Source organism: Colletotrichum lupini, chromosome 8, assembly GCF_023278565.1.
Source record: "Colletotrichum lupini chromosome 8, complete sequence".
NCBI classification, from domain to species: domain Eukaryota; kingdom Fungi; phylum Ascomycota; class Sordariomycetes; order Glomerellales; family Glomerellaceae; genus Colletotrichum; species Colletotrichum lupini.
In genome coordinates, this window is record NC_064681.1 from 3090833 (window position 1) to 3115075 (window position 24243).

Genomic DNA, 24243 nt, shown 5'->3' on the forward strand with positions numbered 1-24243 from the left:
GTCACCGTCACCGTATAAACTTACCTATCTCGACTGAAGACCACAGCTGATATCAGTCGGCTCCCGATAACCGGTGTCATTGAGCACAGACCATTTTTGTAGCTTATGTCATCTTGAATCTCAGAGCCCCCCACCCTCAGCTTTCATCCAGTCATGGTCCCAACGCGGGGCACCAGCATTCCACAGCGGGCAGCGGGTGGCACTTTGCACGTCGTGCACATCAATTAAACCCCCAGTCGCGTCGCCAGGCAAAAAGACGCGTTCCCGTTCAAAACCACCTACCACCACCACACATCCCACCACAACCACCATCCCGTCGTCCTCTTACCCCCAAAATCACAATCCCCGTCGACCTCACATATCCACGACAACCTTCAGACCCTTTCTCAGAGATACCACATACACAATGAGTACATCAGCTCCACTCCCCTAAACCTCGAAAGCTCCTCAACTAACCACTCACCCTACCTACACAGCTTCATACGGCGGCTTCACAAAAACCTCCTACGGCGCAGGCGGCGGCGACGACGCAGGCGGCTTCGTCTACGGCGGCTCCCAAGGCGGCGCCGGCGGCGGCTCCCAGGGCGGCGGCGGAAAAGCCTACAGCGAAGAATCCCTCCGCCCCGTCACAATCAAGCAGGTCATCGACGCCGAGGAGGCCTACCCGGGCGCCGACTTCAAAATCGACGGCGCCACCGTCACCCAGGTCACCTTTGTCGCCCAGATCCGCCAGATCTCGCCCCAGCCCACAAACATCACCCTCAAGCTCGACGACGGCACGGGGCTCATCGAGGTGAAGAAGTGGGTCGACACGGATAAAAAGGACGACGCCGACGAGAAGCTCGAGCTCGAGGGCCACGTCCGCGTCTGGGGCCGCCTCAAGTCGTTCAACGGCAAACGCCACGTCGGCGCGCACTTTATCCGCCCCGTCACCGACTTCAACGAGGTCAACTACCACCTCCTCGAGGCCACCTACGTCCACCTCTACTTCACAAAGGGACCCCTCAACGCCGACGGCAGCGGTCCCGCGGCGAACGGCGGTGCGGGAGGAGGTGAAGATGGCATGTTCGTTGACGGTGGAGATGGATACGGTGCCGGTGGTGCGGCGGCGGGCGGCGGCAACCCCGCGCAGGCTTCCAAGCTTAGAGGTGTCTCGGCGAACGCGCAAAAGATGTTCAACTTTATCAACAATGCCCCCGGCGGCAACGAGGGCGTGCACCTGAACCAGATTTCGAGCGGTGCGGGATTGGCCATGCGGGCCACGATAGACGCGGCGGATGAGCTGCTCTCCCAGGGTCTGATTTACACCACCATTGACGACGAGACTTGGGCTATCCTCGACTATTAAATTTGGAAGCCAAAAAGTGTGCGGAGACAAGAATGGATGTGGATCGAAAAAGCGTCAGGGAAATGTCAGAATTGCTAAGTAGGGAGGACAAGTCCCGTGGGCAGAGGGGAAAAATCACAACGGTGGCTTCACCGGGAGTGTTGAGTCACGCATGGTGTCAGCAACCGGGTCGGTATGCTGTCACGAGTGAGGCCTTGAAAAGGGACGAGGGACCAGCGGAAAGACCGCAAACCATTGATATGATTGAAATGAGTGAATCGGTCAGTATTCTAATGAAGGGCTAGAGCTAGTCGGTAGATACAAGCAAACTAAAAGGACGAAATCCAAAAACATTCGTAAAAATCGACAAAGACATCATTCCATCGCCGCTGCAGTAGGGACAGTGAGTTTCAAACGCATAAGCGTCGGTGTTGAACCAGACGCGCCCATTCAGGTCAATGTTAAAAAGTCGAGCTGTGGTCAGCATGAGACACAGGTGGCAAGCATTGCGCACAAGGACCGCAGCCATGAATGAAGGGATCGTCAACACAAAAAAGGCAGGTAACACTACACCACCTCCGGACACGCAGAATCAAAACGCACAGCACACACATCACATCACCAGTTTCCAGGTCGAAAGGAAGGATGGAGGATGCTCACAACTTCAACACCCTCCGCCATTCAGACCCTGGCCGTCTCCTTCATCACGGCGTTGATCTGCAGCTTGATGTTGCTCGAGACTACGGTCGAGTACGTCTGACCTCCCCCGCTCTTGTGCGCGCGTGGTTCGCGGACCATGATGAACAAGCTGACGGGTGTGTCCCCACGCGTCATCCGGATCTCGCGCTTAAACTCGAAACCATACTTGAGATAGTACTCGTTATTAGACAGAGAGCTGGACTCAAGGTAGACGGCACGATTTTCCGCGTCGGCCTGTTTCAAGAGTTAGTCAGGGCACGATGCAACAGTTGTGAAAAGAATCCAGATGGCGATCCTTCAACGTACCCTCTCAATCATGTCGTTGAGCAGCTTCTTCGCATACCCCTTGCCCCGGGCGTTGGGCTTGGTCCCTAGGTAGACCAGGTAGTAGCAATCATTGTCCCGCTCGCCCATGACCTCCAGCTTGGTGTCATGCAGCAGAGGCAGTAGCTCGTCGTAGTATCGACGTCTAGCTTCCACAGATAGCTGGAAATAGAGCCGCCACAACCCGCTGCGGAGGATAGTCAACCATCCATCAGTGTCCTTTCCAGGAGGCATCCTATCATGATCCGTCTGATGTTAGTCCAATATTGCTTTTTGATAGGGAAAGCCTCTGAGCGGGACAGGGTCGTCATGAGATGCCATGCCGTCATGAGCAAAGCAGGAAAAAACTGAGACACAAAACTCACCACAGCGCAACGGCATCGTAGTCTGAGCCAATGGTGGTGACAATACCGTTAAGAGAGTGGGCAGCTGCGATGTACGTCATGATGTCGACGTGCAGCTTCCACTTCGACTCGGCCGATAGGTTGGCCATATCGTCGGCATCAAGGAGATACTGGCTAAGATCATCAGCAGCAAAGGCGTGGGCCAGCGAAAGGCCGGCCTCCTTGCACTCCGACATGCCAATGACACGCACGGTATCCTCCCATTTCGGGGGCACGAGAGAACGTTTGAGCTCGACAAGGGTGACGCTTTTGCTTACGGGCTCCATGACGGGCTTCAATTTTCGACAGGAGAGCCTGTCTTGTTCACGAATCTGTTTGGTTTTCTTGTCAGCGCTATTACGGGCCTCTCTATCTCACTCTGGCGGTGGGACACTCAGGAGTGAGCTTGAACCCGACGTACTTAAATTCTGTATACTATCACCCGTATGGTCTCTCGAGAGTTGTGTTCTCGAGACGGGCATAAACCTGGATGGATGGCGAAGGCAATTGAGGCTTGTACGAAGGTCAACCGACATCAATAATGATTTTTTTGACGGGTTACGTCCTTTGGCTAGGTAGGCTTGTTGAAGTTCGATGTTTGAGGGATGGGGTCGTCAGCAAGACGCGGGAGACAGCAGTGTCTTCACAAAACGCGATATGCGATAAATGGGCAAAGAGATTTGGTGGGTGGGTGTTGTCAGGCAAATTGTCAAATGACGTTGATTGAAGGAGTATCGTGTTGAGAGTTTGAGAGTATGTGAATGGATGTTGGTATTGAATGTTGGTCGAGACCAGTGAGTAGCAGTCTAGCAACAAAGCACAGCTCGCGGCTGTGATCGTGTCCAGAGATCTGCCCCCCTATTCTTGGGGCCTTCGAGACGAGGAACTCTCGATGCAGAAAGGACTTTGATCCTTATCCTTGTCTTGGTAGGAAGCCAAACAGTGTTGTTGGTGAGAGCCTATCCAGAGCGTATTACGATAAGATGAGGAGAGGAGAGGAGCGGAAGGGGGACCAGGTGAGGAGCGGAGAGGAGCTGGGGGGTTATGTAGCTTGGGGAGTGTCACTAGATACACTAGGGGTAGGCTGGCAGAAGTCTGAGAGATAGTGAGTGCGAGGGATAGTGGGAGTGAGACCACGAGCTGGGATGATGGGGGAAGTGGAGGTTGTGGAGAGAGTCGAGGAACTCCTGCGCGGGATGGTCTCCAGATAGCTGAGAAACCTTGAGACTGTAGCGATTGTGAGATGTAGGACGTTGAGGGTAGGTACGGAAAGATAGGCACAGGGCATTGGATCAACACGCGCCTGTGAGACTGCGGTGGCGGTAGTTGATAGGTACTCTACATTGTTTGTTGATTCCGACAAGGGCGAGGAGCTGAACACGGCGAGAACTCTGGATCGACCATCAATGATGCCCGCACAGCATAGAGCAGAGGGGGGAAGCAGTCGTGCCATGCTGCTTGCACCGACAGTATGCGGGCAAAGTTACCTTTGCACCTTTGATACCCGGCTTGGCTTGCCTCAACACTAGCCAGAACCATGCTGATGGGATTCAAACTATCAGGATATGCCGTAATAGTAGGTGGCACGAGGACAGCGGCGTAAACGTTGATGAGGGGGAGGGCGGGCTGGGGTGACCTGGGCTGCAGCTTTCAAGCAACAGACCAGGCCGTTGACCGTGGAGATTTGGGCATGTGTTCGTGTACCGCATCAGGACTGACGGTGGCCATCCCGACCTGGTGTGTACGGGTATGCAGGTCTAGCCAACGCCGCTCGCCTCCACCTAGTGCAGAGGATGATCTTGTAGAAGCGGCCTGATTAATAACAGTGTGGTTGAATGGTTGAGGAGCATCGGCGGATGCCGCAGAGCAAGGCATCCTCACTGGAGCATGTCTCGGTGACGAGAGATGGAGATGGAGGAAGACAGCCGGTGTGCGGGGAAAGGCAGGCTGGCGAGACCCTGTCGTTGGGTCAGGTATCCTAGAGATCGTCAGTTGGGAGTGGCCTGTGGCCTGTATCTTTGGATCAACCGTCACATAACTCCCGAAGTCGACCAATCGCAGCGGCTGTACATGCCAATAACGGCATAGTACGTTGTGGCACTTCCTGCGGCCAATGCGTCCCACTGATCCCCATCAGCTCCGTCAGGGTCCACGGCGTTCCCGGGTTCGGTGTCCGGATGTACCGCACACAGTGGCGGATTCCGTGTCCCGCGGCCGCTCCAGCTTGGGCTTCAGCCCGGAAAAAAGGATTTATTGGGAGGGTGGGAATCAGCTCCCATTCCCAGGCTTGACCCAACAAACACCTGCGTGGGATGAGTTGCAGTGAGTGTCAGGCGGATAGGCTTGGCGTCTTGGAGGCTCTGCTGGTTTGCGTTGTGTGGGCAAAGGCGAGGAATGTTGCCGAGATAAGAGGTGCAGATGCAGTGACGAGTAATGAGATAAGCCAGCTGGACTACCGCGCCATCCTTCGCACGTGGGGTGCATATGCAGTGCTCTGCCAAGCATGAGGAGTGATGTGAGCATCGTTGAACCGTTGGTTGGGCACTGCTGCATCGTATTACTCGGCGCTCATCGTTGGTAGATCGATTGTGTGTCTTGCTCTCGGGAATCTCGTGCTGCCAGGCTGGCCTTCGTTTACGCCGTTTGTGGTTTTTGAATGATGGAGAACAGGAATCCTCCAACCTCTGCTCCGAGTTAGCTGTGAAGAACGAAGTTGAAAGCGAATGGCATGTATACATTCGAAACCCCAGAAGAGCTTCTGGGGGTGAGACCAGCCCCTTCTAGACGGCCTTTGAGGGCATTTTCAAAAAGTAGAGCGGAAGCCTTGTAGAATTGAGTTCTCCATTGAACAGTAACGTCGTTGCTGATGTATGTTAAACGAGATGGAATGGAATGGAACTTGTCAGTCCAGAACAGCGGGTTGATGTCACCCATATTACATCATCGTACTTGCCTGGCCCAGCATCAAGGCAAGATGCGAGTGAATGGAAGGTGCAACGCATCACCTGGGCAAGTCCGAGGACATGTACAGGTTACATGTCGCGCTCGCGACGTACCTACCTTTGCGCTGTTTTGGTAATTAACGCTGTTTCTGACAACAAGATACCTGGACACCTAAGGTCAGAACATAATTCCTTTGAGGCACGCCAACCGGTTCATGTTGTCTTACTTACAGTATGTCACTCGATGAAGAATCCTTATTGGGCGTTCTCGGCAACCTAGATGACGACAGTTAAGCTTTGTGATGTACAACGTATCGAGATAGCTCTCTTTTAATCTCTGGTAAACATGAGACTTGGATCTAGATGTTGCTTGCCATGACAGGTGCAGGTGGAGGCTCCTGATGCAAACTGGGCGGGGACAAATTCAATTCCATGGATTAACGTACATGTATCTGTCTGTAATCATAAATATATGCTATTTGTGTATTTGCACAGACAAGTGCGCTTTCAATTGTTGACAACGGCAATGTCTTCACTGAGGTCTATTTCAAGGTCGTCAATACTCACCTTTCCAGTCTGTTCACGATAAGCCCCAATCGCTCAGTATGATATTATAATGTTTACTTATACTTGTCGAACCTCAAATCAGCGATGGCGAAGCTCACCCGAGCAGTGTCTAGCCTCTGTACCAAGACCCCCAACCTAATATTGCGTTGCTTGGCCCTGTAGCTATGACAACTACGATAATAACGTCCGAAGAGGAAGCTCCTGCCTCCTTCCAAGCGAGTAGCACGTCTAACATGTGCGTCCAGGGCCACTGGCGGACGTTCTGGTTATACCCGGAAGCACAACTCAGACAATAATCACCTGGCGTAAGAGGCGCAAGGTAAGTGCGCATCCAAGACAGGAACCATGGACTTATCAAGTGTTCTCGTCTTGAGAATCGGGCTACTTGAAACATCCTGGCCCTTGTATACCGTAGCTGTTCCTCTTATTTGATCTCAGGTCATTGAGATTATTAGAGAGGTTTGAAAGACAAAGGAAACCGTTCGAGTAGGCCAAGAAAGTAGCTCACCGCTCTGGAATGGGTCGATTCCATCGCGACTGACTCCCTGCATACGAAACATCTGGTGACAAGCCAAAGCAGATCATCTATGCTCCTCGTTTTCCGGATTCCTCCGGATTATGAGCAAAGACCATCAAAACCCATCAGTAGAAACGTGATGTAGGTTATGTACTCGCGGCATTGATAGAGTAATTGGGAAGTCCCGCTGTGAGGGTCTTCTTCAAGCTTTTCGAGTATCCAGCGATACGGAAGTCTGAATTGCAATTGATTCCCAAATCCTCAACTACAATACGATGCTAATCTTCAGACGTATCAACCTTCTCTGCTATCTCGCAGATATCAAAGCATTGCGGAAGCTTTTCCCCATTCTCATGGAGCACTAACCCGAAGATGAACGAAACTAAAGCTTCCCCATACTCATCCACAACAGCCTCATTCAGCAACTCCAACGTATGAATAGCGTACTACGCTCCCGTTGTAGGGAAAAGCTCCTCCGGCATCCATCACTGAGCATCAAATAAGAATCTAAAAGGCCCCTCTTAGTAAGGTAGCCTCCCTCCAGCTGCATGCTCAAAACAAACAGCCATCCCGAGACAAGACTCCCTAAGCCCAGAGGACTCCGCGTTGCTCCTAACGACTCCCCTACCACCGGTCTTGGTGTTCCACGAGAAGGGACGAAGTAGAAATCTCTGCCAACCCGTTCTCATCAACAAGCATAACTTGAAATCCCCTCCGCTGTCATCGATCACCAGGCCACATTTTCCATTAGAACAAAGTTTTTCAATTCAACGTGGCCAGCAGCCAACGCCCCAAGTCGTATTCATATGATGAAAAAGGGGGGATATCTAGGATTACGAAAATTCGGAAAATAAAGAAGGGCAGGGAACACTTCAACAGTGTCTGTTTTGTTTTTTACCGCCACATGCAAGAGATAGGGAGAGGGAGACAGAGAAGAAAAACTGCAACGACGAGACAAAACTCCACGTCTAATGCTCTCTCATGACGGACCATTGGGGTCCTTCCACGTTGCCAGGTCTCTTTGCCATCAGAAAATCAGTCATCCGTTCTCATTTACATGCGACGAATCTCCTGCTCGTTGGTGTACTTCTCCAGCCCAGAGTCGAGGCTCTCCCACCACTGGAACAGCATCGAGTTGCAAATGAGCTTGAACCAGGGGGTGAACTTGAGCTGGGGGTCCTCAAACAGCTTCTTGAGCTCGTCGGCGCTGACGTACTGCGTCGCGCGGACCTCGTTCTCGTTGGGCTTGAGGTCGACCTTGGCCTTGATGAAGAGAATGTAGTCGACTGTGACCGAGTTAGCAAAGGTTGTACATTGTCTTCTTTACCCAAACTTCCTATGAGAAAGGGAATGGAAAAGAAGCGTAAAACATACTCTCGTGCTCTCCCCACTTGCCATCGCTAGGCGCCTTGTAATGAATCCTCGTCAAAAAGTGGAAGTCATCAAAGGGCACCTGCTTCGGGTCGATACCGAGCTCGTGCTCCAGCTTCCTCTGCGCGGCGCGCTTGACGCCCGCGATCGAATCCTCGAGGTTCGCGCCCGTCTCGCCGGGGATGCCCAGCGGGTGGGAGCAGCACGTGTTGGTCCACATGTCGGGGAAGGTGATCTTTTCCGTGGCGCGCTGCTGCAGGAGCAGGCGGTTGGTTTCCGGATCGAAGAGGAAGACGGAGAAGGCGCGGTGGAGGAGGCCCTTGTCGATGTTGGTCATGAGATGGCCTGTTGTTTTGGGGAGTTCAGTGTCAGTTGACTGTGTTGTCTTGTAGTTCCCCCTTCTATTGCTTCCTCTCGCGCGCTCTCGTTCTGTCCTTGTCACTAGGTGGCAGCGCTTGGCTAGTCACCGCAACAACCAACTCGAGGGAGAGGGTTTATACACAACGCGGAACCGGCAGACGGCCCAGGAGGACAGGAGAAACTACTCACAGGCCTTCTTGCTCGCATTGCCAATAGGCTTGTCGTTCTCGTCCAACACAATGCACACCTCGTCCATGAGCCGAATCTGCTCGGCATCGTGACCGGAAAGGGCCTCGGTGCTCGTGTCGATGTCGGGGAACAGGCGCAGAATCGACTCGGCCGTGATGCCCTCGTTGGCCGTCGTCGTGGTCGTCGTGGTAGTAGACATCTTTATTTTTTCGTGTTTGCCCGTGGAAGAGGAAGTCTCGTTGTGTACCCCGTCTATTGTCGCGTGTTGTATCAGCTTTCCAATTTCGAAACTTTTTTTTCTGTACAGCTAGCTATAGCTACAAAGATAGCTTTTGCGCATGCGCACAAAGGGGCGGGAGCTGGAGAGGCTTACTGCTCTTCTTATAAAGTTGCGCAAAGACCGATAGGCAATTGTGTGAGAGAGCAAAAGAGTAGGTTTGTTCGGAACTTCCCCCGTCCGAAGTTGCGAATGTGCGAGAGTGGAAAAGATAGAGGTTGCGCAAGAACGAGAAATTGGTACCAATGTAGCGATTCGCAGAAAAGGAGGGGTCTCCCCTTCTGACCTTCTTCTTCCCCTTCCCCCTCCAATCCTCCCAGGCGGGAAACTGTTCGAAAATGATCAGTGCCCCTCACACCCCTGCACCCGCCATTCGTTCCCCCGGTGGCAGAGTGAGCAGGCGGGCCACCTGAAATCGGTTCCAATTCGCACTCACAGAGCTGACTATTGATGTTTGTCACTGGTTTTCGCCGTGGCCCCAATTTGCCAATCTCCCGCATCCCTGTCTTGTTGGCTTAGCTTGCCTTTTTGGAGGTGTGGTTCTCTGCGCTGCCCAGGCCGCAGGACGGTCCCTGAGTTGGAGAGAGCTTCCGCACTGGCACCATAACTCAAAAGTTTCACTTGGAGGCCCGGAAACTTTAACGGAGAGAAACGGGCTTCTTATTCCACCTTTCAGGGCTTCTTGGAAAAGAAAGATTTATCAGCCTCATTATATAACGGGAAATTATCCAGGTACATCTCTGCTCTAGTTGGACCTGATGCGTTTTCGTACCGCTAGAAAGAACTCGTTGGGAAGTTTCCGGCTTAGACTCTTGCAAGCCGCTTCTCTGCCTTGCCCTACGTTGTTCTGACAGGTCGCGAACCACCACAGACGTCCGTCAGTATCTGAGCGGACACTTCCCACAGACGTCACAGGATCACACGCCATGCTACCAGAGGTTATGGAACGAAAGGATGCACCAGCTTACCTGACTTGGTCTCATCGAGCGAGGGCAACGCAGACACTTTGACATTGGCATTGCAACGGCCGAGCCCGCATTCGTATCATCTGTGAACCATTCTTCTCTTCTTCTCCCGCTCCCGTCAATTACTTCCAAAGTTATGCTGTGCTTTGCGATGCTCGCTCGCTTGCTAGCTAATCATGACCAAGCCAGAAATTCAAGGCCTACTAGATGTGAATCAGGATATATCTGATATATCCAGACGTACATCTTCGACAGTCAATCATTAAATCACCAATTTGTAGCCAAACAACTATCATGACCCCGCTGACCGATTTCGGGGTATACGTAAAAAAGTCGTGACCGAACTCTTGGCCAAAGACGTTTCACTCGGCCTGGTTTCTCGACTCCGCCTCTTTGGCCGCCTTGTGCCAGTCCGTGAAGTATACAAACGAATACTCGATAATAGCGACCCTATGACAAGATACATAAATCAGCCAAATTCCTCTCATACGCACTTTGCGCGTCTCTCATCCCATGCCCGGAGAATCGAGAAGTCTGAGGAAAGAGATGGAGTAGAAAACCAAATAAGAACGGGGCACTTACAAGGCAAGTCCAATCGTGACGCCCAGCCACAAACCCTTGAGCTTCCAATCAAGACCAAACGCGGTCCCAAATGAGATTGGCATCGCAATGAGGTAGTACACCGTCAAGTTCGCATAGCCACCGATGGAAGGGCGGCCAATGCCACGCAGCAAACCGTGTGCTCCCGCGGATAGGCCGTCAAAGACCTGCATCAACGCACACAGCGGAAGCACGTTGGCCACAATGGCAATGACCTCTTCATCATTGGTAAACAGTCTTGGCAGGTGGAATCTCAAGCTGCCAAAGAGGATGACGTTGAACACGCCCACAATCAGAGCTGCTGCGAATGCCTGTCGAATCAGTCAGAATATGATTTTTGAAACTAGGTTTTCCTGGAGCGTGTAATGGAGGGGGGGGGGGAGCTAATGAACTTACCACTCCGCCGGTAATCTTTGCCGCATCCACCAACCCGGCACCAATGAGGTTAGCGATTCGGGTGGACGCCGCGATGCTGACGGGGAATGGGATCTGGTAGGTAATAGCACACAGCGTGACGACGACACTCTGGGCCGCCAGGTATTCCGGACCGAACTGGCTCGAGAACAGAGTCAGGATCTCAAAAGCCATGTACTCGGCCTCAATCATAATCATGCCGGGCAAAGCCAAGCGAAGCATCGGGCCCCAATTTGACAGAGCTCGTTTGCTGAAACCGCCCCAGCACTGGTATCCGTCGATGAAGCGCACGTAAAGGAACAATAGCAGCGGAAGCAGGTTCTGGGTGCAAACAACCGCAGCAGGAGCTCCGATGAAACCCCATCCCAACCTCCAGACAAACAGCCAGTTCAACAGGATGTTGATGGGCGCAGCAACCAAAAGGACCCAAGTGGTGGCCTGAAACAGACCCTGCGCCTGCACAAACCGCTTCCCACCCTCGAAGAAGACGAAGGCCGGTCCGCTCAGGATCAACATGCGCAGATACTGGCCAGCCAGCCGCGCAGACTCAGGTTCCGGGATGACGAGCCGCAGCACCGACTCACTGAAGAACCACAACACGGCCAGCGGGACAAAGCACATGAGCAAGAAATATGTCATGCGCTGGAATTGCAGTCCGACGAGATGGCGGTGCCCGGATCCGTACGCCTGCGCACAGAGAGTATCGAGACTCGTCGCGAGACCCTGGAAGGGCGCGTAGACGGTGATAGTCGCTGTCATGGTTGCCAAGCTCACGGCGCCAAGTTCAATCTTTCCGATGTGTCCTACGGCGAAGATGGAAACAACATTGACCGAGTACTGCAGCATAAAGGTAACAATGAGCGGACTGGCATACTGAATGATGGTCTTGGCTTCGCGCTGCCAAGTAGTGCGAAGTTGGCCCGTCGAGACTGCCGCTTCCCACTGCTCATTGAGAGTCCCATGGCCATCAACATCTGGCGCTGGAGTTCCGGACAATAGAGGGGTTGATTCAGAGGGCCGACGAATGATGGCCTGGGGTGCCTCTTCATCGTGAGGCTCGAGTGGAACCTTTGTGCTGAAGAGACGTCTGTAGGCGCGGCGATAGAATGGCTCGTTTTCCTCTCGGGCATGTTTGGGAGGCAAAAGATGGTTATCACGCAACAGACTCAGCTCGGCATCGCGCGACTGCTTCTTTTCGACTCTAGTGAGGACTGGTGGTTCTTCGGCGGCGTATATCGGTTGCGGGTTCATAACGGGGCGGGAGGTGCCGAATGCGACACCGCTCGGGCGGCGGTAGAAGAGAGGGCCCTCGGCGGACACGTCCTCGTCGTCGGAGCCGATGGCATCCTCATTCTCGTCGACGTATTCGTCTTCTGAGCATTCTGCCAAATCTCTTGCCAGGAGCTCTTGTGCGGGCGGGGTTCCCGTCATGAAAGACGAGCTGAGCTGGGCGACAAAGTCGCGGCTCGAAGAAGCCGCCTTGATGGGAATGCTGCGGTCGTCCCCCATGACGCAGTTGTCGCTGACCGACTTTCAAGTGTAGGTGTAGAGATGCGGAGGTCAGTAACACCTTGTTCTCCGCCGTACTATAACGTCGTCCTCTCGCCTTTGCTCTCAATGCGAGTTGCGCAATCCGCTAGGTAACCCCAACCAATAATCTGCACGTGTCTTGGTGCTTCGAACGGGGAATCTCAGGTAAGACGACGTCGCGCAGTCGGATGCGACGAAGGATTGCTCAGGCCGGTGTCGGTGTGCAATGGTTTGCTTTGGCGTGCCTCCGAAACTCCAACGTCCGATTTGCGCATCCCCAAAAGAGATATTGGAGAAGCGAGGGCCAATCTAGTCTGTTACGCGGGAACGGATGCCAATGTTGGGATGGTCGTCTCGTACGATTCGGTTTACTTTCCCTGATCGTAGGTTGTTCTTGAAGAGGAAAAAGAAAGAGCTTGCAGATAGGAGAAAGCTCGGCGAGAAGAGAGGAGGCAGAAGAGGCGGAAGAGGAGGAGAGCATGAACGTGGGCGGTGGAGGGGTGACGAGGAAGTTATTAGTTTAAGGCATAGATAGGAAGTCGGAAGAGTCACCCGCGCCCTTTGCTGAGGACCTGGACTGGAGCTGGCTGGGTGGGCTGCGCGCACTTCCCGAGGCGAAAGCTGGGGAATGAGACCATCTTGGGCTACGGAGTACGGTGCCACTGCCAGGGAACGCGTACGAAGTAACGAAGTACGGATAGCGCACCCATGGAAAACAAGCATGGATGGAAAAGACAGACGGGAGAGAGATAGAGGAATTCCCAGTCCACAGTCAGCCAGTCTCGCTCTTGCTTTCCAGGGTCTCCCCGTTGTTGCCCGCGAAGCGCGAAGCGGCTAGATTCGCCTGGATATCCACCCAGTAATTGCGCGATCCACTGCCTCGCATAGCAGTGGCGGTGCCCTTTGCACTTGTATCCGTACTACGTACTTTCCCAAAGGTAACTAAATGATATCCGAAGGCAAGTACTCCGCAAGGTAGACTTAGCTTCACTTGCCTTGCAGCTCTGACATTTTCTCTCCCGTTGTCATTTGCCATCCATCTCACTAGGCAAGTACCTAGCAGCCGCACCAATATGGCATGAGGTAAGGTAGGTGCAACTTACAAGTCGTGCCTTCCCAGAGCTTTCTTTCATCCCACCAGGGCACGTTGTAAGCGAACCGCTGCTTGCCAATCGCCTGACTCATCCGGCCAATGATACACCAGGGAATCTACATCCCGTAGCATCTTGCCTTTTCAAAGCTTGGCATCCCGCATCCTTCTTGCCATCTCTTTGCAGATCTAACCAACTTTTTATGTTTTGGCAGTTTACCCGCCGTTTGGAACCTTTCCAGCGGGTGGGAGCTACTTCCAAGTCTGTCCCTTAGTTCTGTCATCAACACTCAGTACCTATACTCCGTACTTACCCGTATCCAATGTACTTACATCCCGGAGCTGATAAGGAAAGACGAGACAGAGAAGAGCCCAGATGCGACGCATCCCGCCGAACCCAGCAAAGGGGCCCGTCGGCCGCCTCCCCGGGCTCCGCCGTCGTGACCGGGACCCCGGAATCTTATCCATCAACAATAACATCCGACCAACGGACCCCAAACAATCAACACACGCAATCCCATCGTGTAACATTCCGCCGCATCCTCCCACTCATACTCAAAGAATCACAGGGCAGACTCGCAATCTTTAATATTCTCTTTTCGCGTGCTATTAGTGGTAACTGCCACCCTTGAACTTCCCATCAGTATATCCACCTGTACTCCGTAGTGTTATGGCATTGGTTCACGACATCCCCAGCCCAGAACATCCGTCGTTTTCTCTGCCCGGCCCATTCCCATTCCCATCCCCTCCACTTCCACCATCCATCCCCCAGCCTCCACCAGCGCTAGCAGTTTTGCCCCTCCTCTCTCTCCATCTCCTCTCCGAAGTTCCGCCAGACTGCCAGTCTTTTCGCATATGTATCAGACAGGGTTACAGCGCGGCAACGCGGTCAGCTCAACTCAGCCTGGTTTAGCCTTTTGTACCCATCCCCTATCTATCCCATCCCGTCCAGTTCCCCGTTGTGCCCGTATCGCTTTACAGGCAATATCCCACCATGTAACCGTTGTGACGTCCATTACGTACAAGCAAGACCTTTCTCTCGTCCATGGTGTATCCGTAAAGTAAAGACATATCCCCCATGCGCATGCGCATCTGGATGCACATTTGTCTCTAATTGCCAACATCTATCCGTAAGAGGGTAGTGGTGGCCTCTTTGGGCTGGGCCAGAAATGGATGACTTTATGTGATAATCTCATCGCATCTCGGATTGGGTTGAAATCCCAATCTCAGATCTCCCCCGGGAAACGAAGGCTATTGGTTCGCACCGTCAAAAATTGCTGCATGAGGCAAGCGGAGTCGTTGTGTCAGCATCTGCGAACACACACCTTCGTCTGACCGAGATCAGATTCAAACCGACGCCGCAGCCCACTTGCTAGCAGACATCATTCAATATTAGGTAGCTAGCAGGCCGTTGCTCTTGTCGTTGGTGATGTGCCTGGACACTGTGTTTGCTCTGTTGGTAGTTATGCGTATAATAACCGGGTTAGCTTATGAAAGTCCTCCAAGAACTTGGCGTATTACGAGGGCGGGAGGTTGACCGTGATGAAGAAACGGTAACCCTTAATCAGTAGGAGTGTCCACTGATGCTATGTATATATACTATATGGAATAACAAGAATCGCCTGAGCAATCAGTAACGGCAGAACATTAATCGAATAATACCTTTTATGGCGAGCCCCCAAACCTAGCCATAATACTGCAAGAGTGTTCAGCTATGCGAACGTCTCCGAGCTCATGGAGAAAGTCCTTGGTAGTAGACTGGAAAATGCCACACTTCCTTTACCACGTTCATTTGCGTATCAGGTTCAAAGATGATAGCCGGCATGCTGGCCATCGCACCGTCGGGCTTCGGCCTGACCTGGTTGTGCAAATCGAAACCGTACAAGGCTGCGGCTCGCATATTTGCGTTCGGTTAACCGGGGATCTCAAAAGATTTATATGCATTCAAGAATATTGTCACTTTTCGAAAATGTGTAAACGTTAAAACGCCTCTTCATTGCAGCTGATCCGTCTATTGATGTGGGATCTCATCTGTCTGATGACATTTCGAATGCCACTCACAGACGTAAGATTACTATACAGTGTATCGTGTCCCAGTTCCATGCCTGAACCTACGATCCCAGGTCCCCCCGAACACCCTGAAATCATCTATTTCTCCTCTACCCAATCGGGGTTCTGCAATTAGTTAGCAACGCACGCCTTCACATTAATAACGAATCCTCAAACGTACCTTCTTGAGGATCACCAATCCCTCTAGTGTGCTGTTCAAGCTGATGTACTGCTCATCCTCAAGCTCTGCACGCTCGCCGTACGCCAAAACAACCGGCGTGCTCTGTGTTTGCCAGCCGGTGATAGTCTTGGGCCGACCCGCTTGGCCGACAACATCAACCGCCTGACCAACGCGGACGTTGACCTTCAACGGCTTCAGGTCCTCGTCCAACGTCACCAAGAAACGGGGGTGCATAGCCGTCACCAGGAAGTAGAGCAGGTAGTGTGAGTTAGATGTGATGAACGACTTGGCATCGATCATGGCGACCAGCACGGCGAGCAGACCACCCGTAGACACGCGCGAAAGAACGTTGCGGTCAGTGTGGAAGGGGTTGACCGACATGGTACCCTTGCCCATGTGCAAAAGACCTTGAGCAATGCGCACCATGAAGAGAGACTCCTGGTCGCGGTGGTAGAAGCTGGCCAGCTGTCTAAGAAGCTGGGCAAGTCTGGCGTTGTTCGTACCCGCACCCAGGAGACCCATGGCGAAGATGGCATTGATAGCAACGTCGTTGTCGTTGTCGTGGGAGTATCTGGAGAGCGTGTCGTAGACCTTCATCTGGGGGTTGCTGGGGCTGATCAGACCCATGGCCAGAGGAACTGCTCTCCTGATGTTGGGCTCGCCGTAGTGCATCAGATGGCCGAATTGCCGAAGAACCATCTCCTGGCCCACATCTTCGCCCATGGCAACGAGTGCGATACCGATTACTGCGTATGACTGGAGGAGCTCGTCACCCTTCTTCTCGTCTGAATCCTCAATATGCTCGTTGCAAATGTGGAGCAACTCCTGGATCTTCAGGACAGCACCGGTGCCTGCCCAAGCACAGATCTCAGCCAGCACGGCCGTCGGCTTCGCCATCGGGTGGTCAACAGCCTTGAGGGTCTCAAGGATGACGTCGACTTCTTCCTGACGGCCAAAGAAGAGCAAGCCAAGACCAAGTGCCAGGAAACGAGTCCACTTGTCTGTAAGCTGGCTCTTGCGTTCATCGTCCAGCAGAGTTGTGACGATAGCCTCACTGATTTCGGGGTTGGAGGAACCAACAAAGATCAGACCACAGGCCAGGGCAGCCATGGCGGAAATTTGCATATCCTGGGAAGAATCAGTGATGATGGGCAGGAGGAGCTCCAAGGTAAAGTCGTTGTTTGAGCCGGCGTAGGAGAGACCCAGGCCCATGATGCTGGCGGTTCGGACAAGAGGGTTCTTGTGGTGCAGCTTGTCCTCGTCACCCAACAGAGCCAAAGCGGGCTCAGAGTCAACACGCGCTCCGGAGTTCATGATACCAATGGCAAGCATCGAGCCAGCCAAGATCTCGGGCTCCGCGGCATAGGTGTACTTGTCGATCTTGTCCAAACCAGCCTCAACATCCCATAGCAACAGAGTACCCAGAGAGGCCACAGTCGACATCATGCCGTCGCCTTTAGTCTTCCATACCCAGCTTTCCTTGTCCTGCTCAACCAGCATCATCTTGTCGTTACCGAAGCCGGCGTTTACAAAGGCGTTGACAAAAGCGGCTGCCAGGTTGTGGCGAGCTGAATCAAGGTTGGTCATGCCAGCAACACGGCTGCTCTCAAGGTGGCTCTTGTAGATGTCTTCTGTAGTCTTGGGGTCCAGGATGTTGAGCTCCTTACCCAGGGACTTGAAGTGGTCGGACAGCTTAAGATTCGACAGGCACTCCACGACAGCCTGGGAGTCCGCGTCCTCTGCGGGAAGATCCAGGACAATGCGTTGCCGTGCGATGAGGAAAGCGAGCTGCTTCTTCAATGCGGGATCTTCGGCCTTCTCAAAATCGGCCTTGATGAGTTCGACGTCGTTAAGGCGAATGGCAAGGGTCATTGCCAGGGCGTACTCCTTGTATGTGAGGTAGATGTCGTGGGCGGTCTTGAGGAAGAGCCCGTTGTCGGGGTAAGTCAGCAAGTTGACCATACTGACCATGTAAAGGCAGACGCGGCCGTATGTGTCTTTGTCGAGGTGGTTGGGGATCTGATCGATGATCTCGAGCTCGCTCATCAAGTCCACAGCATCTGCCTCGGCGTTGCTCTGCAAGAAGAGCGGAATGAGAATCAAGGCAAGGTCGACCAGATCCTTTGTTGGCTCGTCGGCGTTTATCCTCTTTCCGTACACCTCGCCAATCTCCAGAGCCAAATGCCGGGTGTACTCGTGGCCCCATGATCCAATGTCGGATGACGGTGCAAGTAGGCGGTACTTGAGAGTGTCTTGTCGGTCCTCGTCGGAATACGTCATACCAATCACTGACAAAACATCTGCGAGTGACGTCTTGTTCTCTCCCGTCGGCCAATCCTCGAATAGTTTTGTCATCGTCTCGTAGTGTGGTCTCAGGAACTTCAGCGGTTTGGGCACAGCCGTCATTGATGAGGTTGACGTCTTGATGAAGTTCTTCATGGCCTCGAGGGCCGGCTTGTAGAGAGAGGCATCGGATTCCTAGAGCCAACGTTAGCATTTTGCACAAGTTACTGGCATTTCAATCACGCAACGCACCGTGAGGCGCTCGACGAGCATATCCAGCTCATTCTTCAGCTGTTGGTCCTCTTCGCTGAGCTCCTCCGCAGCTACGAACAGTTAGCCCCTCATCAATATCGCAAGACAACCCGTATCGCTCACAATCGATAATCTTCTCGTCGTCCTTCTTGCCGTTAACCTGGGCTTTCTCCTTCTTGCTCTCCTCCACGGCCTTTCCCTTGCCCTTGTCGGCAGCGGTAGGCTTCTCGCTGTCCTGCGCCATCTTGACGTGTGTTTGTGGACTCTGTATAGGTGGGGTAGGTCCTCGGGAGTTTGGTCAAGAATCGGCGCGTACGTCTGTGCAATTCGTCAAGGAGTGGACGTCGGATCGATGGTGTGCGGTTGAGAGAAGGATAGGGTGGTGGATGGTTGTGATTCGTGAGGGAGATGGAAGGTGATGGTAGCTTTGTAAAGCTAAGCAACAAGTCGAAGCTCCCCGGTTGCGTACGAGCCTGGCCTGCCTGCCGCACAGACACACCTGGGCTTGGAGTGTTCAGCCTGCCACGTGACCGCCGGAGTCGATGACCCCATCCCGGCTTATCTTATCATATCTTATTCACCTTATCGATAGCGCACATCCAAACCCCGGCTGCTTTTTTTCCAATGGAGGGGTTCTTGGGCACCGAATTCAGTACCTTGAGATCTGGGGGAAGAATTTCAACTCCAGACCAATTTTTCCAAATACGTATTGTTGCGATCGCACAACTTTCTAGATGCATTTAGATACCAAGGCACTGCGGCACTTGGCCGCTGAGGACTGGAAGGTCCTCGCAGCAGTTCGTTCCCTCACCCTACCCCTCCATAACCCCTCCAGGCAGCCCACTTACAGGATCTACAGGTTGAACAAGGCACCAAGAACCACGAGCTGGTCCCGACGTCACTGATCGAGAAATTATCGCGCCTCCGTGGCGGCGCAAGCGGAGTTCACCGCTGCATCTCCAATCTCGCCAAGGTTGGCCTCATCGCCAAGGTCAAGGAAGCCAAGTATGATGGATACCGCCTCACCTACGGCGGTCTCGACTATCTCGCGATGCACCAATACTCGACGCGCAAGGAAGTCTACAGCGTTGGCAGCAGAGTCGGAGTTGGCAAGGAGAGCGACATTGTCATGGTTGCCGACGACAGAGGCGTGCAGTGCATTCTCAAGATCCACAGACTCGGTCGTATCTCTTTCCGGACAGTCAAATCGAACCGAGACTACCTCAAGAACAAGCAGTCAGGATCCTGGATGTATCTTTCCAGGCTCGCCGCAATGAAGGAGTTTGCTTTCATGAAGGCACTGAAAGATGAAGGATTCCCGGTGCCCGAACCTATCGCTCAGAACCGACACACCATTGTTATGTCCTTCATCGATTCGTTCCCTCTCCGCCAAATATCCAACGTCCCAGACCCTGCGCTGCTCTATTCTGAGCTGATTGATCTGCTTCTCCGCTTGGCTAAGCATGGGCTTATCCACGGCGACTACAACGAGTTCAATATCCTCATCAAGGAAGAAGTATCCGTCACAACAACAGAAGAAGGGGATGAGGAGACCGTCAAGTTGGTACCCATCGTCATTGACTTCCCCCAAATGGTGTCGATGGATCATGAGAACGCAGAAATGTACTTTGACAGAGATGTCAACTGCATCAAGCGCTTTTTCGAAAAGAGGTTCAAGTTCACCCCTACGACACCAGGACCGTTCTACAAGGACGCAAAGAAGTTGGTTGGCAAGGGTGGTGCCACAAGAATTGATGCGACCTTGACGGCATCTGGCTTCACAAAGAAGATGGCCAAGGATCTGGAGAAGGCCATTCAGGAACAGGCCTCTTCCAAGAACGAGGAGGGCGAGTTCGTGGGCGAAGACGACGACGACGAAGAGTACGGCTCCCAGGAAGACGACGAAGAGGAGGAAGACTCAGGCGATGAGGCGCCAGACGCGGAGAATGCAAGCGTCTCAGCGGCAAATGGAGATGGAAAAGAATTGCAGACAGGTGGAAGAGCAGATGATGAAGTCGATACCCAAAAATTCTCAAAGTTGACGGTGGCAGACGAGGCCTGAGCCGTTGATGAATCGAATAATAAGCACTTTACTACTTCCATAAATCCTTCTGTCGCTTGTTGATACACAATCATTTACTGCGAGCATGGATCTTCTGTGATTGGAAATTTCATGTTATAATTCCCGACTTCATGATTCTGTGGCCCAAAAAAAGGCGGTACGCCGTCCCGATTTTGATCTGCCTCCCAAAAACTAAGGTACAAGAACTAATAGCTGGCGCCTTTCATACAGAACGCATCAAGAGTATGAGCTACCTCAGAGCATAATATGTTCCCTGATCAAAACCATACTGCCATGTGTGCTGAAACGCAGAAACTCCGAAATCTGCGGAACAAGACGAGGAATGATGCACCCGGAAAATACGCTGACGCTCCTATTCCATCACAACTCAAATTCACTTCTTCTCCTTCTTGCAAATCGGGGACGACTGGGTGCTGACAATGATGGGCGTGGCCGAGTCGGCGTGGATAGTCACGCCTTCGTCACTGTCGTCGGACGAGATCTCGGCAACGGTAGTCTCCGCGGGTGATCTGAACAAGCAGGTTAGTCAAGAAGAATGCTCCAATGGCGAGAATGGTCACCGTACTGGGTATTTCCCTGAACAGTGCCCGCCTGGTAGTCATCAGACTTGACCCCCTTGCCCATCCGATCGAGACCGCCAGTCATGGAACGAGGGGCGTAGCTGTTGAGTTTGGTCAGCGGCTGAAATCAGAGATAACCTGAGTGACGAGTGCTCACCTGTTCGGTGTGGAATGCAGAGCACGTTTCCAGGCCGGCTGATTGTACATATTGGGCTGGATGCCAACCAAGGGAGTACCGTAGGCGCCGATGTTGTACTCGTTGGTACGGAACTGGCGGCGCTCAGCAGTGACTCGCTTGAGTTCCTTTTGACCAGCAGTGTCGGCATAGCGAATGTTCATCACCATGCCCTCCTCGCCGATGGGGATGCCGTTGAACTGCTTAATGACGGCATCGCAAACATCGCGGGATTCAAAACTGGATCAGTTAGAATACGGCATTCACGAGTGCTCGGAAGTCGCTTACCGAGCGAAGCCAACACCGCGGCTGTTGCCCATGCTGTCACGCAGGATCTTGGACGACATGATGTGATAACCTCTGAAGATATCGCCAAGGTCCTGGAGGTGTCAGTATTGAGCAAATCAACATCACAGAATATGTCAAGTGCAAACTCACATTCTCCGTCAGGCTCTTGGGGAGGTTGGAGATGTAGAGGTTGGTTGAACCCTCATCGCCCTCGGCCTTGAGGCGAGAGTTGAAAGATTCCTGCAAAACAGGTCAGACAATGGGGGCTGAACAGTGGGTAGTTGCAGATCAGAACATACACGAGCAAAGCCGACCTCGTATCCGAGACGATGGAAGCCCCGGATACACATCTCCGAGTCGCGGACGTCGAAGAACTTGGCAAAGCCAAACCTGCTTGATCATCAGCGAAGAGGAAAGAAAAGGGAACTCGAACCAACATACCCTTTGCAAGCACCAGTAGACGTGTCAATGATGGCTTTGGATGTCTCCACCTCGCCAAAGCGGGAGGCGAAGCGGTACAAGAGCTCATCATCAGTAGTCGGATGAAGACCGCGAATGTAAACATTGCGGTTGCCCGGGATCCTATTCTCTAAACTCTGATCCAGGGTCTTCATCTGGGTGGCAGGGGTGAAAACGGCAGGAACGGCCTTGGGGACGGGAGGGTCCTGCTTGAGGATCTCTTCCAAGTTGCGGTCGACCGGGATCGTGATGACGCCGTGCTTGGCAGCAGGTTCAACGAAAATGTTGCCGCCAACAAGCTGCTGGGGAGAAGGCGTGGTGTAGGTTGAACCATCAAGGGCAGCAACGCGGGGGCCCTTGTCATTCTTGCCGGCACCGCTGTAGAAAGGAGTCGTAGGAGCAGATTCGGTGGTGGTGTAAGAACCACCACTGTGACGACGATTCTCAAGACCTGGCACGTCGTTGCGACCGCGGTTGGTGCGGTCCTGGAGAGCCGAGTTGCCACTCATAGCGCGACCGGGGGTGAAAGGCATCATGGGGTAGGGAACGTAGGGACTGAATTGCCCAGGCGCAGCCAAGTAGCCACTCGGTCCGTACGGACCCTGAGAGAGGTGGTCCATACCCAGAGCAGAAGGCAGATGAGGAGCCAGAATGTAGTCCTGGGGAATCATGTACGGATGGCCGGTCGCCATTTGTCCCATACCGCCAACGTTGTGGGACATGCCGTTACCCAAGGTCATGTTTTGGAATTGACCGATGGCACCATTCAAGGCGTCAACGCTGCCCATCATGTTGGGCATCTGGTTCTCAGGGAACTGGCTGGCGTGATTGCCGGGCCCAGCATAGGCGACGGAGTGCTTGGGATCCATGGTGTGAGTCTGATAAGACATAGTCAAGTCCGAAGTCTTGAACATCAGTCAGAAGGGTGCCAAAAGCTTTCGCCTGCGTCAAAAAGAAGTCGCAAGGCACTGGGGCGAGTGCCATGATGGGAAACGGACGCGAAGTCCGCGTTTGGGAAGGACGCAATATCGTACTTACAGGAACGATGTCAATGGGTTCCAAGGGTTGAAAAGAAGAGTTGGATCGGGATTACTGCGAATCGGGACTGTGTGCTGGTCAGCGAATGAAGTTTGCGTAAGGAATGAATTGTGATGAACAGGCTGGCAGAGCTGAGGGAAATGGCGAGGAAATCTGCAAGATCGGAATGACCTCCACCAACTTGGGTGCATGCAACCAAATGATCAGACCGCCAATAGGTGACACTATTGGAGAGGGAAGAATGTGATGCTGTCAAAGACAAGCAGGGCATGGGATGGTTTGCGTGGAGTGTGGCGGTAAGGCCCAAACTTGCCTTTGTCGTCTGGATATTGAACAGCGGCTTGGAACCACAGACGTAGACTCGAACAACGTCAACAATGGGAAATGTTGTTACCAAAGACTCTGTGAAGAAGCGAGTGATCAGTAAAAGGATGGAACAAGCTATCGGGAGCAGTCGGAGTCAAAGAGACTGTGTGGTGGGTTGAAGAAGTGTGGTGGTGATGCTGTGGTCAAGAAAAAAGAGAGAAGAAGATGGAGGAAACGAAAGCGAAGTTGGGCCATTGGCAGAAGATAAAGGACGAGTAGATGACGAGACGTACCTAAGGATGCTTTCCTTTCCTTTACCTTCCTTTGCAGCCCAAGTTTGTTGGATCTGTTGAAGGCTGGAAGGAGAGGTTGAAAAGGCGTCTGAGTGTGGGAAAGAGATGATGTGCTTGAGAGGAAGAACAAGACCAGTGACGATGTAAGCAGAGAAGGTGATGACACCCGGGAGGCAAAGAGGTGGCCCCGTCAGTTCGGACCGGGGGGAAAGGCCCGGCGGGTATCAGCTGCCAGTACTAGAAGATGTGCCGTACTACTTTCCCAATGTTAGCAACTTCCTCGTAGCAAAGAGGTAGAACTCATTCCTGCCTTCCAGCTTGGAACATCTTGTCGATAAGGGTTGACGGGGTTCAGGTACCCTAGGAAGAAAGGGGACGTACCTAAAAGTGTGACTGGAAAGATGCCCGGACGTGGGGACAAGTTTCCTTTCCTTCTACTTCTCACTGCTTCTTCCTTCTGTTCGAGGTCTCAAGCCTTCCAAAAAGTTGTTGATCTGACGATGTTCTCTCCTGAATTGAGGAGGGAAATTACACAGCTGAGGGAAACAGTCGACGATGATCTACAGCGGAACGATTGCCTCGAGCAAGCCGTGGCGATGACCGATAGACAATATCACCTTGCTCTTCCTTCGTCGGTTGAAAGCCTCGCACAATCTTGAGTGATGTTCCTGCTTTGCTGAAAAGTGGTCGACCCTGTCTTCTTGCAGAAGACAATACTCGG

The 24243-nt window shown here is 52.9% G+C and overlaps 7 protein-coding genes across 7 annotated transcripts; 2 read left to right on the forward strand and 5 right to left on the reverse strand.

Annotated features, from left to right (window-relative positions):
* Positions 1-406: 406 nt before the first annotated feature.
* Positions 407-1348, forward strand: CLUP02_15410 (uncharacterized protein; the record flags this gene model as incomplete). The annotated part of the gene is made up of 2 exons (XM_049294334.1): positions 407-410; positions 477-1348. The coding sequence occupies 2 exons, from the start codon at positions 407-409 to the stop codon at positions 1346-1348; spliced, it is 876 nt and encodes a 291-aa protein (XP_049151480.1).
* A 660-nt stretch (positions 1349-2008) lies between these two features.
* CLUP02_15411 (acetyltransferase) lies at positions 2009-3020 on the reverse strand (the record flags this gene model as incomplete). The annotated part of the gene is made up of 3 exons (XM_049294335.1): positions 2009-2260; positions 2333-2585; positions 2716-3020. 3 exons carry the CDS (start codon positions 3018-3020, stop codon positions 2009-2011), a joined length of 810 nt encoding a protein of 269 aa, XP_049151481.1.
* A 1981-nt stretch (positions 3021-5001) lies between these two features.
* Positions 5002-5286, reverse strand: CLUP02_15412 (uncharacterized protein; the record flags this gene model as incomplete). Its single annotated transcript, XM_049294336.1, has 1 exon — positions 5002-5286. The coding sequence occupies one exon, from the start codon at positions 5284-5286 to the stop codon at positions 5002-5004; it is 285 nt and encodes a 94-aa protein (XP_049151482.1).
* Positions 5287-7812: 2526 nt separating this feature from the next.
* On the reverse strand, positions 7813-13650 carry CLUP02_15413 (MATE efflux family protein; the record flags this gene model as incomplete). Its single annotated transcript, XM_049294337.1, has 16 exons — positions 7813-8045; positions 8134-8589; positions 8680-8931; positions 9026-9284; positions 9313-9365; positions 9418-9592; positions 9729-9852; positions 9917-10091; positions 10166-10224; positions 10288-10371; positions 10504-10832; positions 10918-12457; positions 12587-12774; positions 12838-13109; positions 13172-13366; positions 13569-13650. The coding sequence occupies 16 exons, from the start codon at positions 13648-13650 to the stop codon at positions 7813-7815; spliced, it is 4476 nt and encodes a 1491-aa protein (XP_049151483.1).
* A 2053-nt stretch (positions 13651-15703) lies between these two features.
* CLUP02_15414 (proteasome/cyclosome) lies at positions 15704-18872 on the reverse strand (the record flags this gene model as incomplete). The annotated part of the gene is made up of 6 exons (XM_049294338.1): positions 15704-15730; positions 15786-18263; positions 18321-18391; positions 18444-18605; positions 18664-18755; positions 18820-18872. 6 exons carry the CDS (start codon positions 18870-18872, stop codon positions 15704-15706), a joined length of 2883 nt encoding a protein of 960 aa, XP_049151484.1.
* Positions 18873-19054: 182 nt separating this feature from the next.
* CLUP02_15415 (RIO1 family protein) lies at positions 19055-20382 on the forward strand (the record flags this gene model as incomplete). Its single annotated transcript, XM_049294339.1, has 2 exons — positions 19055-19117; positions 19180-20382. 2 exons carry the CDS (start codon positions 19055-19057, stop codon positions 20380-20382), a joined length of 1266 nt encoding a protein of 421 aa, XP_049151485.1.
* Positions 20383-20776: 394 nt separating this feature from the next.
* Positions 20777-22799, reverse strand: CLUP02_15416 (RNA recognition domain-containing protein; the record flags this gene model as incomplete). Its single annotated transcript, XM_049294340.1, has 7 exons — positions 20777-20912; positions 20969-21064; positions 21121-21378; positions 21427-21518; positions 21577-21666; positions 21726-21816; positions 21868-22799. The coding sequence occupies 7 exons, from the start codon at positions 22797-22799 to the stop codon at positions 20777-20779; spliced, it is 1695 nt and encodes a 564-aa protein (XP_049151486.1).
* Between the last annotated feature and the right edge of the window lie 1444 nt (positions 22800-24243).